General features: G+C 45.0%; 1 protein-coding gene across 1 annotated transcript in view; it reads left to right on the plus strand.

Annotated features, from left to right (window-relative positions):
- Positions 1-1,838: 1,838 nt before the first annotated feature.
- GNA14 (G protein subunit alpha 14) overlaps positions 1,839-15,647 on the plus strand; it is a 182,203-nt gene continuing 168,394 nt past the window's right edge. The window contains exon 1 of the mRNA XM_027616830.2: positions 1,839-3,752. Within this exon, the coding sequence (XP_027472631.1) occupies positions 3,629-3,752 (124 nt within the window). The 5' untranslated portion in view covers positions 1,839-3,628. The remainder of the gene's footprint in view (positions 3,753-15,647) is intronic.

Consider the following 15,647-nt stretch of genomic DNA (forward strand, 5'->3'; position numbering starts at 1 on the left):
AGGGTCCACCTGACAAGGGGTGGAGCTGGTTTCTCCGGGGAGATGCGTTCGGGAGAGAAAGTACCAAACAGAGGAAACTGCATGCGTTAAGACTAGGGAGGTGGGGAGAACACGTGGTTACATTTGCCTGGAGTTCTGGGAGAGTGATGGACGCTGAATGAGGCTCACCTGAAGCAGGTTAGCTGAGGGACCCATTCTGCACATCTGTAGGCTGCAGAGAGCCACCCCGGTGACTCCATGCTCTCACTGTCCTCTCTCTGGGAGGGAGCAAGGAGGGATGGGTTCAGATTTTAGGGTCTCAGTCTTAACTCCTTTCTGCTAGACTTCTAGCCTATCTGAAGTCTGGAATTGTACCTGGAATGGCCCAGGTCCAGAGTCTGGTGTGGACTCAATGGACGTTCAGAGGACTCCCAGACACGTAGTTCATCTATGTTCCCAGCACTTGCCAGGTAGCTAAAACTCAAGTCCACGCTATGCTCTGATCTTCAATAGGGATGGAATGCAATTGCTGTCCTTTGGGAATAACCCAGGAAAACAAATACCCTCTTTTACTAAGGCCTCTTTCCCAAACTACCCCTTTCCTGGAAAGATGCTGCCAATGATTTAATAACTTAAAATTATTCTCATCCAGCCCCCAGATCCTAAAGATCAAGAAAATAGAAATGTTAATAAAAAATAGGCATAAAAATAAAAATAATTGCCTTGTCATATCCTCATTTTATAGTTCTTACTAGTTACTACTGCTCAATAACAAATTTCGGTTTATTATTATTTTTAATACTATCTTCTAAGTGTGAAAATCACCAAAGAAATAATTGAATGTCAGAGTTGGGAGATCCCTTTGAGCTTATTCTGGTACATCCCTCTCATTTTACAGTTGAGGAAAGGGGGGTGGCTAGATAACTTTATATGAGCTGCCCCCAAATAATTTTATACCAGAGAATTAATCAACCAAAAAGCCATGACCTGGAGCGACTTACCTTGTTGGTAGATGCCCCTTTAATCTCCTAAAGGTATGTATGCGTATTCCCATAATCAGATTTGTATCGTACTGTTTATATTTTTGTATCTTGCCTTTTTCACTCAATATATGATAAGGTTTCCCTCCAAATCTTTAGTTGGTATTCATGTTACATATTCAAATATTTAATGACATATCTCATTGTATGTATGTGTGTATATATATATATATATATCATCATTTATTTGACCTATTTCCTTTTGTTGGGCATTTAGGTTGTTTGGGGTTACTGTTGTTATTAGAAATAAACCTTTGTACATAAATCATGACTTCTCTCTGATTATTTCTCAAGGGGAGAATTACTAGTTTGGGCAAAGGGGGTGGACATATTTAACACTTCTGATACATACTGCCAAGCTGACCAGCCCAGGAACTTTTTTCAGATTTGCCAGAAACAACAGGTTTCACATCTTTTTTGGAATCCTAGCAACATTGGACCTAACAGGTCAGTCATTCCAGCTAACTTGGAGTTCAAATTTGCCCATTTACATCATTTAAATCATTTCATCATTTAAATCATTTAAAATACAAATGATTGTAATCATTTAAAAATATTAATAATGATGATGCTCTTGGCTTCTTAAAAGGTCTTATTCTCAAATTGTAAATTTATCTATAAGAGCCAAGGAAGAAAAGTGTGATTACATGGCCACGGATCAGATGAGAAATGTCCAGAAAGTTCCCTGTAGGGGTCACTATTACTGTTAATTTTTGCCTGCGAGTTAAGAAGAGAGCATTTAAGAATGTAAGCACATTCATTTTTAATGCCTGATTCGTTCCCATTCTCTAAACCGTAAAATAACTAATAAGACCCTGAAGCTAGAGACCATCACAATGCCAAGTTTCTTATATAATGACAAATACCACTCTTTCCACTCATGCTCCTCAGTTTGAACTGATGAAATATATGCCACTCCTATGAAAGGCACTTAACGCCTGCTCGTAAGAGAGGAGGCATTAGCTAATTGCCTAACGCCATGAAGTGTCTACGCGGCACACAGTAACTTGAAGAGAAGGCAAAAACATTCATTGCTGTGGACGACGGGGTCCTCTCCCTCCACCTTCCTCTTTCTGCTTTTCCCGTGGGCCCTCGGCGCTCTGATTCAAAACCCATCTCCACTCAAGACAAAAATCAGATGTTGTAATATGCATTCTATGGTAGCATTTGAGCATAAAGAGGTGCTTTTTAATTTTTTAAGTTTTTATTACGCAGCTCAAACAGGCCCCCGACGTTCCAGGGGCGGGGTCAAGGCAGCGGTGCGGACACACCTCCGCAAGGCAGCGGCCGTCAGGTGCTGGGCAAACGTGTCAGCCTTTTCTACAGAGCAGGAGTCTTTCCCCTCATAAAATGCAAAGTAGCCAGCCGTTTTCCATTTCCGCCATCCCCAGCCTTCCTCACCAGGTGCCGGAGGAAGGGGCCGGGAGGATATGCACTCTCCGCTCTGGCGTTCACCTGTTTAATGGAACCCCGTGGCATCTGCCCGCGGGGTCAGGTCCAGCCGCACCTTGCAGGCAGGCTGCCCAGCTGGCCAAGCTCTTAGGCCGAACCTGAGCTGGGCTGGGCTGAGGCGCCCGGGAAGAGGAAGGAGCCCGTCCAGAAAACCCAGGGTGTGTGTTCGTGTGGCTGGTGTGCAAGCCTTCAACTTCGGTGGGGGTGGAGAGCTCCACGTTGCCCCTGGTGCTAGGCGTCCCGCGGCGGACGCTGGGCTCCGTTGCACTCTTCCTGCAGCTGGGAGTCCTTGAAGCTGAAGCTGGCGAAACTCACTCACCTGTCTGAACCCTATTTGGGCAGGAAGCAGGGCCCGGCGGCCAGAGCGCGCTGGTCACCGCCACCTCGGCAGGCGGCCCTTCGGGTGCAAGGACTTCACAGCCAGGGAGGCACGTGGGGGCGGGGGGGGGGGGCGCTGCTCCCAGGAGCTCCAGGCCCCCGGGATCCGCGCCCAGCTCCTTGCTGGTCCCTTTTGTTCCCAGGCACCCTCAGTTTGGCGCGCCCCGAAGGCCAACCGGGGCAGACGCCAGGGTTACAGGTCCGAGACGCTCCGCCTCCTTCTGCCACTTAGAGCCATTAGCGCCAGCTGGAACCCTTACGCTCTGTCTTAATCTGCGGTCACTTTCGGAACTTCCCAGGCAAGGACAAGCTAGGCCCTCTGCCTCCAACCAACGCCGTGCCTGCCGCCTGCCTGGGACACCACCAGGACCGGGAGGTCCCGCTCTTTCCCCGCCCCCCCGCCCGGGCACCGACGCCCCCAACTTTTTACGCGCGGTCTGAGCCCAGCGACTGGGTGTCTGGCTCCTCTGCTAAGGGGCGTGCGCATCTTCCGGGTGCCGGCAGCGCTCCCATCCTCTCGGCTGGCCCTCCTCCTCCCCAGGACCGACTGTGGGACTGATGAGCCGAAGGATCTGCAGGGCACTGGACTCTTCCTAGGGCTCTGAATTCGCCCCCGCCTTCGAATCCATCTTCGAGGACGGGACTGAGCCTCAGGCGGCCAAGTTTCTTACTCTACAAAAGTCAAGGCGGCCTTGTCTTTTTCTTTCCGAACGCGGGTGCCTGTGGCAGATCGGCGGAGGGCCCGGGACCGCGTCGCGCCGTCGGGTGCAGCGAGCACCATGGCCGGCTGCTGCTGCTTGTCGGCGGAGGAGAAGGAGTCGCAGCGCATCAGCGCCGAGATCGAGCGGCAGCTTCGGCGGGACAAGAAGGACGCGCGCCGCGAGTTCAAACTGCTGCTGCTGGGTGAGTACCTGCGCCTCCACGAACGCTGCCCGTCCGGAGTTTTCCGCGCCCCCCGCCGCTTTCCTCGCTCTGATCCTCTCCAGGCCTGGAGCCCGCGGGGTGTAGCGCGGCTCCTTCCTTTCGGGGACGGGGGGGCTCGGAGGCCGGCAGCTTGGGGGCCTTACGCACCTGTCCTCTGCACCCTCCAGTTGGGTGACTGCCGGAAGGCACGCCTTCCCCACCCAAAAACAGGCTGAGATGTAGCATTGGATCAATGTCTTTGTTTGCCCCCTCTCCCTAAAACCTCCCTCACCCCATCCTTCTGCCCCCAGCTTCTTCAGAGCCCCGCCTTGGATGTTGGGGTAGGTGGTGGGGAGCTGCCTGATGAACATCTCTGGGTGCAGCTCTAGTTCTGGCCGCCTTGCTCCTAGTTTTAAAGAAGTACGGTTACTCAACCGAGTGTGGACTGGGCTCGGTTGTGACCGCATCGCTGGGCCATAACGTAGAAAGGTAGTAGCCTCCTCATCTTGGAGAATTAAAAAGGGAGGTCCAGAAAATGGGTGAACTTGCTTTGAGAAAAGACAAAGCAGATACCTGGTCAGTGCTAGGGCTGACGTCCATGCCCTAGCCCCTCACCCCACTGTGACCCCAATCGCCTCCCTTTGGTGACCCCCTTTGGCCAGGCCTTTGTGTTTGGAGCAGGCCCAAACCTCCCCTACTTCGCTCCGCTCAGCGTGTGCTCCTTCCTAGTGCTCGGACTTGGCTGCCCCAGCTGCGTTGACTAGCTACTCATGTGGCTTTTAATTGTGCAAAATCGAAAATGTTAAGTTTCCCCAACTTATGCCCTAGGGCAAGGATCCCACCTTTCCTGACTTTCTAGAAGCCTGTTCAATCCATTTGCTGTTTGAGGAATATTTACCTTTCCGTCCAGACCAGGATATTAGCTGTTAGATCGTCCCAGATAGTCGGAAGCGTTTCAACTCTTTGATGCCTTCCAGACAAGAATCCTCTTATACCAGTTTATTAATCTTGAATATAAGGAGTCACCCTCCCAGAAAGCTTCAAGGAAAGAAAAGTTGATCTAGTTAGGATAAAATGGAGAAAGCTTTTAGTCAGTATTGGCTTCAGGCCTGGGCAAAGGAGCCCTTTTGCGTTCATTTCCCCAGGGTTTAGAAGGTGTATGTGGGGGTTTCTGGCCTTCACCAGGCTGTGCTCCTCACCACTGGGCTAGGTGTCTGCAGGTGGGGTGGGCTGCCCACCCAGAATACACGCTGTCCCTCCCCCACCCCCACCCCCAGACTCCCATGGGATTCCCTGCCGGAAGGCCCCCAAGCCTGCTTCCACGGCCTCAGCGAGTGGGGAGGGGAGCAGACCTCCTCTCTGAGGAGTGGCCGAAGGGCAGCTGTGCTTGGCCGTTGGAAGAGCTTGGAAATGCGGGCTGAAGGTCTACAGGTGTGCCCCTGAGGCCTTCCTGGGGAGAGCCGGAGTCTGGGTGGGGACGGGAAGAGATTGTGTCCATCAGGCAGGGTTGTTGAAACAACCTGTGTCTGGCCCAGAACCTCCCCCCGCCCCCAGGGGTCTGAGAACTCCAAATCGTACCTGGCCTTCCAGGTTGTTAGAAAGCTACATTGGTCAAGGGAGGAGGATTATGTGACACTTGGCTGGCTTGATGACCTCCTTAAAGTAATTACGGTGGGCCTCCATTTGTCCTCTTGCCCCAGGCCCCACAAATGATAGGGGCGGGCCTGGCTTTGGTGGCATACTTTTGTCTTTTCGAGGGAAGTCTGTCCCTTCTTTCATGGTGAAGTATGATGATTTGTGCCTGTGTATGAAGTACGGTGTCTGGAATCCACCAGAAACTTGACAAATGCCGGTTGTACACTGAGCCCTCCCACGCTGGTGAACACACCTGTTGTTTTGGAGTAAGATGCTTGCATTTACACTCTAAGTAGGGGAGAAATATAAGTTGTTGGCCCTGGAGGTCAGGCTTAATACTGGTGACTAGAGTATCTCTTTACCTCCCCGGGGCCTTTGCCCCAACCCTCTCCCTGCATCCTCCAGGCACCGCCTCGTCTCCCAAGATCCCCATTTTCATTGGGCCCAGCTGTGACTAGCACACTGGCACCGTGCTAGTTACTTAAAAACCACTAGAAACAGTTGCCAAGCCACATACATCTGTCAGGAACCCCAAGGAAAGACTTAAGAACTTTGGGTTTCTTTCTCTCAGCAGGGCACACTTCCATTTCTCCCCAAGATAAAGGGGGAGGCAGTGACTTCAAAGATAAAGGAATCAGGACGCAGTGTATCCTGTTTTGTCCCACGTCGTTCAGTTTGAGTGCGGAATTCACCTGAGTCTCTACAATGGGTGAATTAGATAATCCACTGCTCAGATGCCTCAGGTGAAAATCCCACTTTGTGAATGGGAATTGAGGATCCTGTGTGGAGTGTGGAATGACCCGAAAAGCCACCAACCCTTTCACAAGGAAGCATGCTTTGGCAACAAAATGATTTGAGGAGGTTTCTGAAGTGCATTCGGTAGAGCAGTATCCTGTTTACACTTAATAAAAGCATAGGTCAGTGTCCACGGGGAAAGAGAAAAGCTGCTATCTGGTTTGGGTTAGTAATTGCAAGAGGTCAATGTGATACTTTCAGCTAAAGGAGATGGGAATAGAGAAGATGATTGAATTCAGGAGAAAGACATTCCTTATCGGTTCCTCAGATAAAAGTAGGACCGAAAGTAGTTCTGCAAAGAACCCTGATGAGTACTCTTCAGTGCAGGAAGGAAGTGGACAAAAGCAATTAAATGGGGGGGGTGGGCAGAAATGGGATCTTTTATTTTTAATATTAAATGAGGCTTAGTGAATGAAGTGTTAATAGATCAAGTGTTTCCAGAACCTGATGGCTTAATTTTGGATGCAGACCTCATGTCGGAACTGTCTGGAAGGAATGTACACTGGGGAATTGTATTTAACTTTGCTGGCATAGGGATTAAAAATGTAAGCTCTGAGGCCAGACTGCCTGGGTTCAAACCCTAGCTGTACATTTTTTTTTTTTTTTTTTTTGCCACGGACTAACTTCTCTTGGTGTGTTGGGTAGTGAGAAGTGTCCGCTATCTTCACTCCATTTTTGGGCATTTTTAGCCACCAATGAGGTGTTACTTTTTATTTTGATCAGTTGCAGGTTGCGTAGTTGTCTAAAATGTCCTGGTAGTGCTTTAACAGTAATGTTTTGCTTTCAGTTTCCCGTATTTTCTGAGCTGTAAGCTACTTTCAGTCTCCCTACTTACACCAAAATAGGTGAAAATCTGAGTCCCCTAAAATCTTATTGCATTGGTTATAACAAAAGCTCATCTGGAGACTAACTATGTTCTAGGCTAGAAGTCTATTAGAGAAAGTAGCCTAGCAGGGCACCTGGGTGGCTCAGTCGTTAAACGTCTGCCTTCGGCTCAGGTCATGATCCCAGGGTCCTGGGATCGAGCCCTGCATCGGGCTCCCTGCTCAACAGGGCGTCTGCTTCTCCCTCTCCCCCTGCTTGTATTCCCTCTCTCGTTGTTTCTCTGTCAAATAAATAAGATCTTAAAAAAAAAAATAGGGTGGTTTTCTTCATAGAAAGTGACAATTTTCTGGCTCTGAAGAGGAAAAGGAGTGAAATGGTTAGGTATACCCATGTTCCTTTACTCTTCACTTGCTTCAGTCCGACATTCTCCCAAGTGCCAGGCACTGCTCAGTATCCGATCATTTGTAAGTGAAGTGCTAAATTGGAGGTGTTTGTTCATGAAAAGTAACTGTTATGAGGAGATGGTCATAAGTGCTTCCTGGGGAATAAAAAGGGGTACAGGCAGTGCATGAAGGGGAATCCTCTGGAGGGCTCATCTGAGTAGGCCCTTAAGAAATGGGGAGGTTAGGGTGCTGATGGCCGTCCACGTGTGGGCTCGTGTAGGAGACACACAAACTTCTTCCCATCCACTGAGAGAAACTTGAGGACAGTAGGTGGTGGTCTGAGGCTCTGGGATGATATGAAGGGGTCCTTGGAGGCAAGATTTGAGTTTTTATGTTTTAGCCCTTTATGTGAATATTGTGTTCACTACAAAATAGATGTTAATGTAAAAATGCTTCATTTTTTGGTACCATAATGTGCTTCAGAATGGGGGACTGATTTTTTTTTTTTTTTTTAAATCTGTGGCTTCTGTCCATTCTGGCTGGAGTAAACCAACCTTACTAGGTAGTGTGTTTTTTTTCCATGACACAGCAGTCCCTCAAGACAGCTCAAGAAGCTATTCCTTTTGTCTTTAATACAGAGCTTTTTCAAACCATGGACTTTTACCCTTTGTACATTTTCAAATAAAGTATATTGAGGCATAATTTATATCCCATATGGAACTCTGGATACACGATGCTGCGTCCTCCGAAGATCCTCTCTGGAGGCACACCGTGTCCATCTGCCCCTCATTGGTGATGTTCAATTCAGCCACTTGTTCAAGATGCTGCACATTGTCTCTACTGTCTAACGGTTTTGTGAGGAGACAGTTTTTAAGGCCCGGCAAATATCCTGCTCCTCACCAAGATACCCCTCTAGATACAGTATCCATTAATGATTCCTGATCGAATGCATACCATGATGGCTACAGAATGATTTTCCTAAATCCCGCACTCTCCACCTTTACTATTTGGCGCTGGACATGTTATTTTAAGAGCCTTCCTTTTGCCCCTATTATTCGTACATATTCGTGAATCCCTCATTGGTTTTTATTCATCCCTGTACTTAATTGTTTGGATGCTCATGTTGTACTCAGTTTGTGCAATGAGACCCCTTTCCGGCTGCTGCTTGCAGCAGGGCAACATGGCCCTCCCGCCCTTTTTTTTTTTTTTTGAACCTTTGTTACTCTCTGGCATAACAATGAGCCTGGAGCTCCAGCTGACTGCCCTTCCCAGTTGGGGAATAAGCCATTCTCCACAAGGCCGTGGTTACTTTTAGTGGCAAATGGCACCTTTTAAGATGTTTAGGGCACTTGAAACAAAGAGCAAATACCCAATTCAAATCACTCACCAGTATCAATGTACCTGAAGGAACCACATTCCTCGAGGCATGGAGATCAAGGATGAAAGTCTTGAGGTTGTAATGCTGTGAGCAGATGAGGGGAAAATCGGACAGTAGAGTTAGACAAAAACAATGCAAAAAAAAAAAAAAAACCTTCAAAGGTTTCCCCCCCTTAAAGATGCCTTGTGGTTTATAAAACCCCTTTTTCTTTTCTGGTGATACCTGAATTTAAAAAGTCTTCTTGTAAGAACCCCCGTGTGTGGAGTTGCAGGGAGGAGGGTAGCTAGATTAATAAGGCAAAGAGAGGGGTTTTTAGAGAGTCAGTGTAGCAAAGATACTAACTTACCAAAGACAAAGGTTAATATTCAGCCATAAAGGGGACTCACCAGGACGTCTCATGAAAGGGAAAGAATTGAATGATAAAGCCTGGGAAAGTGCTAGTACCAGGGCATTTCTGGGGCCTTCTACAGGGCCCAGCCATCAGCATGGGTTGGCTCCATTCCCTTCCAAGCTTGAGAGCTCTCTGGGCCTTTCTTGCCCCGTTGTCATATCAGCCAGGGTTCTTGGTTGCAAACCATTTACGCAGAGAAATAATTTATTGGAGGAGAAGCAGGAAGTTCACAGAACCATTGGGAATTGGAGAGCAGACTCAGCCAAAAGGGCATGATCCAAGGGAGTTTTGACACTGGTATCAGTCCACACTGCCAAGGGCACAGCCAGGGACTCCTCCACCCCCACAGCAGTTGACGCTGCACTGGACACTTACTTCCACAGCAGTGCTGCAAATCATCTGTGACCGTCTCCTATATTATGTGTCACTTTGTGAAACCTCAGGCCATCTGTTTGCGCTCAGGTGCCAGGGAGCTGGGGGACAGGCAGCATGGCATGATGGTAGGGACTTGTTCTCTGGGTTTAAAATCTAGGCAAGTAGGTCCCATTGGGCTGCCAACACCCTGTCTGGGCTAAGGTCACTTGCCTACCATTTTGAGGTCACTGATAGAACTAACATGTTCTCAGAAGGGCACGTGGATAGGAGGGTCAACAGCGTGAAGGCTCTGCTGAAGGGTCCTGATATGTGGCCACAACTTAAAACCATGAAATAAGCAGCATATTAAGACTTGGGAAACTTGAGGGTTTTTTTTGGGGGGGGGGGGGCGGGGAGAAGGCTCTGAGTATTGGATATATAACCATGAATAAGACATTCTTCTCTCAACCCCAGTGTCCTCACCAGGAAAATGAAAGGTTTGGATCAGGTGACCCCTGATACCTTTCCAATGCTGTCCTCGAATATCTTCTACCAGTGGTTCTCAAAGTCTGCTCCCAGGAGCATCGGCATCTCCTGTAAACTTGCTAGAAATGCAAACTCTCAGTCTGTATCATGGCTCTCTGGATCAAGTTCAGGAGTGGGGCCAGCAATCTGTATGTGAATAAGCCCTCCAGATGGTCCTGATGCATGCTCAGGTGTGAGAACCTCTCTAATAGCATTTGTCTGGCACCCAGAACTGGCCAGCTTCTGATTGTCTATACCTCTAGGCTCTAAGGCAGATACCCTTAACTTTTCAGCAAATCTCCAGGAGGCCCCTGAGACTGACCTGCCTAGGGCATGATTTCTGTTTGTTTTTAAGATTTTATTTATTTATTTGACAGAGAGAGACAGAGCAAGAGAGGGAACACAAGCAGGGGGAATGGGAGAGGGAGAAGCAGGCTTCTCGCTGAGCAGGGAGCGCGATGCGTCGCCGGGCCGATCCTGCGATCACGACCTGAGCGAGCTGAATGCAGACACCTAACGACTGAGCCACCCAGGCACCCCTACGGCATGATTTCTTTCTTGAAGTGGAATAAGTCGCTCTCTCATCAACTTGATGAAGGCTGGTCAGAGTCTGAGCTAGGTAATTTGTATGGTTATTTAGCGATTGTCCCCATGTGCCAGGTGGGTGGGCAAAGAGCAAGCACACGTGTACGTTTACCTCAATTAAGAGTCCTTATAAAAACAAGTGTTTGCATTTGTATGCACCCTTATACTTTGATGTACTACTTAAAAAGTGATGTTCCTTTAAACTGCAGTGGCCTTAGATCTAATAACTAAAAGTAGTTACTTTTTATCATGGACTAAGTGGTACAGAGGAAGCATATTCTAGTAAGAGCTGCTATGTATCTGTTTTCTCTTTGAAAAATCACATGGAACATTGGTATTTCCAACCAAAGGGTACTGTTCCTGGTTGTTTTAAAAAATTTAACTGATGAGTTCTCATATTTTGTACTTACTAAAAATGAATAATAGGAGAAGAGAACATTTATCTTTTATTATTTTGCCTGAAAGGTGTCTTCTGGATTGTTGGTTCCTTGTCAATGACCCACAGATGGATTAACCATCCTACTGCTCTCTTGAATCTGCCACGAACAACAAACACCTTCATTCTGCGTGACTCATTCCCTGAATTTTTGTTTCTGGTGCCCAGCGACTATGTAATTGGGAAATACAAGCTAATTGTATTACTAAGCAGTATCAAATAAATGAAGGTGATAAATCATGTCCAGAATCCTTGTTTAATCTACATAGTGTTGTATTTCATAAATGCATGTCTGCAACTGACTGGAAAAACTTAAGCTCATCTCTTACCACAGAGTTTGAGAAACAGAAGTGCAAACTTGCATTTTATGAATGGAGGAAAAAAAGGTCCAGAAGTGTGAAGAGACACAGCAGATGTCACAGGGCTCAGTGACTAGTAACTAAATGGCAGTAAGCCAAGGCTTGGAGTCCAGTCTTCGTTGCCAACTCCTTTTTTTTTTTTTTTTTTTTTGGTCCCCATCAAGTCAGTCTGAGTCCTTTTGTTGGATTTCTTAGTTTCTAAGGTAACATTGATTATAAGACATACCGTTGATTTGAAAATAGCTTTTCAGGAAAGCAAACACCATAATAAATGAACACATCAGTGCAAAGGCATCTCAACTTTAAAAATGTTAATTTGTGCGCCAGTAAGTCTTGGAATCAAGGATTTAAAGGCTATTGATTTTTCTTTTCTTTATCAGATAGTACAAATCTAAAAGCAAAAGTACTCCAGTTACTCATATAGAATTGAATTCACGAAACCAGTGCTGAGATTAAAAGAGAAACCTGTGTATTGCCATCATCCCACCTGGTTCTGTTTCAAGTAGAACATGAAAAAGGTGGTTTTCTGGATTAGTGGGACTGTTAGATATAAAGAGCGTTAAGAATAAAAGAGCCATGAAATGTTGTGGGAGATCTAGTGACTGAGTGATGGTGGAGGCATCCAGGCAAAATATTCAGTCTGGGAAGAGTTTTACATGAGACCTTGAACTCCATGAGCATTTTGTTCACACTGACCAACTGCCTGTCCCCTCCCCTGCCCCAGTGCTGAGCGCAGACCTCAGCTTAAATATTGGTTGTATAAATAATGCTTGTCTCTTTCTCTTCATGAACTAGCAGATGGGTAGTAAGAAGAATTCCTTATAGTAGCTGGAGGTCTCTATTGTTTGAGGTACTTTAGGAACATTCATGAAAGGAAGACTGGCATGGGTTGGATCTTGAAAAGCAAAGTAGAAAATTCCAGAACTTTTTATTTTTTTTTAACATGTCCAATATCTTAGCCACCTACTCATGTTGACTGTTAATGCTTAGAATGGCAGTGTCAAATTATGAAAATTGAGCCCAGGTCCTGGAATAAAATGACTAAGGAGGGCACGTGTTGTGATGAGCACTGGGTGTGACATGCAACCCATGAATCATTGAACACTACATCAAAAACTAATGATGTACTGTATGTTGGCTAACTGAACATAATAAAAAAATTAAAAAAATAAAATTATATTGGTAAAATAGATTCCTTGTAGTTCCATAAGGGTTTTTCCTAGTAACTGTACATAAGATTTCGATCTGTAACTGGAACTATAGTTGAGAAATTGTTTTTCTTCTCTATTGCTTTATTCTGAAATAATTTGAAAAATTGTAACTCATCATAGTGTTAATATAACTTTTCTAAATATGTGTAGATCTGCCTATATAAAAATAAAGGATTTTATATAGGCCTCATGATTTTAGAGGCTGCTCTCACACTTAATTTTATGAATAAGAAATTTCGAAGCTCTGAAAAGAGAATCAGTCATTACAAGGACTTAAATCCTCTGAAGCTTAAGACCTAGTTTGCTGTGTTAGGAGGCATATCCTAGCCTGAGCAAATTTCACAGGAAAGTGACCTCTTTCTGCGCAGCTAACAGAATCATCTTATATTGCCCTAAGTGGGGATGTTGGAAGTGGCAAGGCATGATGGGCTCCACATATAAATATATTGCATTTGTTGATATAAATCTTTGTAATTGGTGTTATTTAAATCCACGGCTTAAGATTTTAAGATTTTGAGTTTAAGAAAAAAAATTCGAGAGAGTTAACAAAACAGGACTATCCACTTAAAAAACTTGCCAAGTAAGAATGTTAAAAATATTGTAGCATATTCATCTAAAAAGCGCCATTAGACAGAGTTAATTCTTTTCTTCACTTATCAAAAATGGAACTCCTTGAACAAAATTGAAAGGTCTTCCCTTCTTCTCTCCCTGATTCATCCAATTCTACCTATCTGTGTCTCAGTAAATGGTACCACTGACCACTCAGATGCTCAGGACAGAATCTTGGGTGTCTTCCTTGATTTTTGGCTATACCTAACACTAGAAATGGAAATTATAATAATAAAGCTAACATTTATACATCCAGTCCTCCTCCCAGGCACTTGAATGATCTCATTTATTCCTCACCATTAATATTAATATCACCATTAATATTATCCTTTCCATTTTACAGATGGGGAAACTCAGGCCCTAAAGCAAGGTTCACCAGGGGCAGAGCCAGGGTTTGGATCTGGGTAGTCTGACTCCAGAGCCCTGGTTCTTAATCACAGTCCTGCTCCGGTCTCCCAGAGCCAACACCTCATCAAAATCTTCTCCAAGAGGCCAAATGTCTACTGTGCCTATTTCTTGGAATTCTCTTTGCACCATCTCTTACTTGAATTCACCAACCTCTCCCTCACCCTGAGTCTAGTCTCCACACTGCAGCCAGAGTGACCTTGTGAAAACAGAAATTGGATTGTTGTTTCCCTGCTCAAAATCTATGTGTTCTCATTGGGTGTAAATCTAAAATCTGTGCATGGCGTGTGAGACACTGTATGTGTCCCCTGCTGCATTCTGTGCCATTATTCCCTGTGATCACTCACTCCTGCCTGTAGGGCTTTCTTTTAGGAACTTCAATGGGCCATCCTCCTTAAGGCCTCTGCACATGCTCATCTCTCCATCTGCAGCATGAGCTCTTAATAGTCTTCTAGCTAACTGCTACTTATGTTCAGAATGCCTCTTAAATATCCCTTCCTCCTGGAAACCTTCACTGACTCTGATCCAGATTAGTTCCCTCCAGAATATTCTTCCAGAGCCCATTCTGTATTTCTTACTTGAGACTTGTTTCTTGAGGTAGGCCGATATTGCTGTAAACTTCCCTCTTAGAACTGCTTTTGCTACATCCCAAAGATTTTGGATCGTTGTTTTCATTTTCATTAGTCTTGGTGTCTTTTTTGATTTTCTCTTTGATTTCTTGGTTGACCCATTCATTGCTTAGTAGCATGGTATGTAGCCTCCGTGTACTTGCGTTCTTTCCAGACTTTTTCTTGAAATTGACTTCTGGTTTCATACCTTTGTGGTCAGAAAAGATGCATGATAGGATTCAATTCTTCTTGAATTTGTTGAGACTTGTGGCCTAACATGATCTATCCTGGGGAATGTGCCATGTACACTTTAAAAGAATGTGTATTGTGTTATTTTTGGAGGGAGTGTTGTGTATAGATCTGTTATGTCCACCTGGTCTAATGTGTCTTTCAAAGCTACTGTTTCCTTGTTGATTTTTCTGTCTGGATGATCTATCCATTGACGTAAGTTGGGTATTAAAGTCTCCTACTATTAGTGTATTCCTGTTGATTGCTTCCTTTATGTCTGTTAATAGTTGCTTTATGTATTTAGGTGCTCCCATGTTGGGTGCATAGATACTTAAAGGGAACAACCCAACAAGAGGATATAACAATTTTATCATTATGTAGTCTCCTTCTCTGCTTCTTGCTACAGTCTTTGTTTTAAAGTCTATTTTGTCTGATACAAGTATTGCTACCCCAGCTTTCTTGTTTTCATTTGCGTGGTGAATGTTTTTCCATCTCTTCACTTTGAATCTGCACGTCTTTAGGTCTCAAGGGAGTTTCCTATAGGCAGCATATAAATGAATCTTGATTTTTTTTTTTAATCCATTCAGTCACCCTGTATGTTTTGATTAGAGCATTTAGTCTATTTACATTCAAATTCATTATTGATAGACATGTACTTATTGCTATTTTGTTACTTGTTTTGTGGTGGTTTTTGCAGTTCTATTCCTTTTTTCTTTTGCTCTCTTTGCGGTTTGATGGCTACCTTTAGTGTTAGGTTTGGATTCCTTTCTCTTCTTGTGTGTGTATCTATTACAGATTTTTGACTTGTGGTTACCATTAGGTTCATATAAAACATCTTCACATACAGCAGTCTATCTTAAGTTGATGGTCACTTAAATTTAAACCCATTCTAAAAGCACTGAAATCTTTACTCTGTCCCCCCAATCTTATATGTTTGTCCTATTTTACATCCTTATTTTGTGAATTCCCTTGACTGATTTTTGTAGATATGATTTTTTTAGTGCTCTGTATTTTAAATGCCATACTGGTTTTATAAGTGATTAATCTACTACCTTTATTATGTGTTTGCGTATTTTTCATAATTTTCCTACTTCCATTTATGGCCTTTTCTCTCCACTTAAAGGGTTCCCTTTAAAATTTCTTGTAAGTTTGGTTTAGTGGTGATGAT

Source organism: Zalophus californianus, chromosome 13, assembly GCF_009762305.2.
Source record: "Zalophus californianus isolate mZalCal1 chromosome 13, mZalCal1.pri.v2, whole genome shotgun sequence".
In the NCBI taxonomy this organism is placed as follows: domain Eukaryota; kingdom Metazoa; phylum Chordata; class Mammalia; order Carnivora; family Otariidae; genus Zalophus; species Zalophus californianus.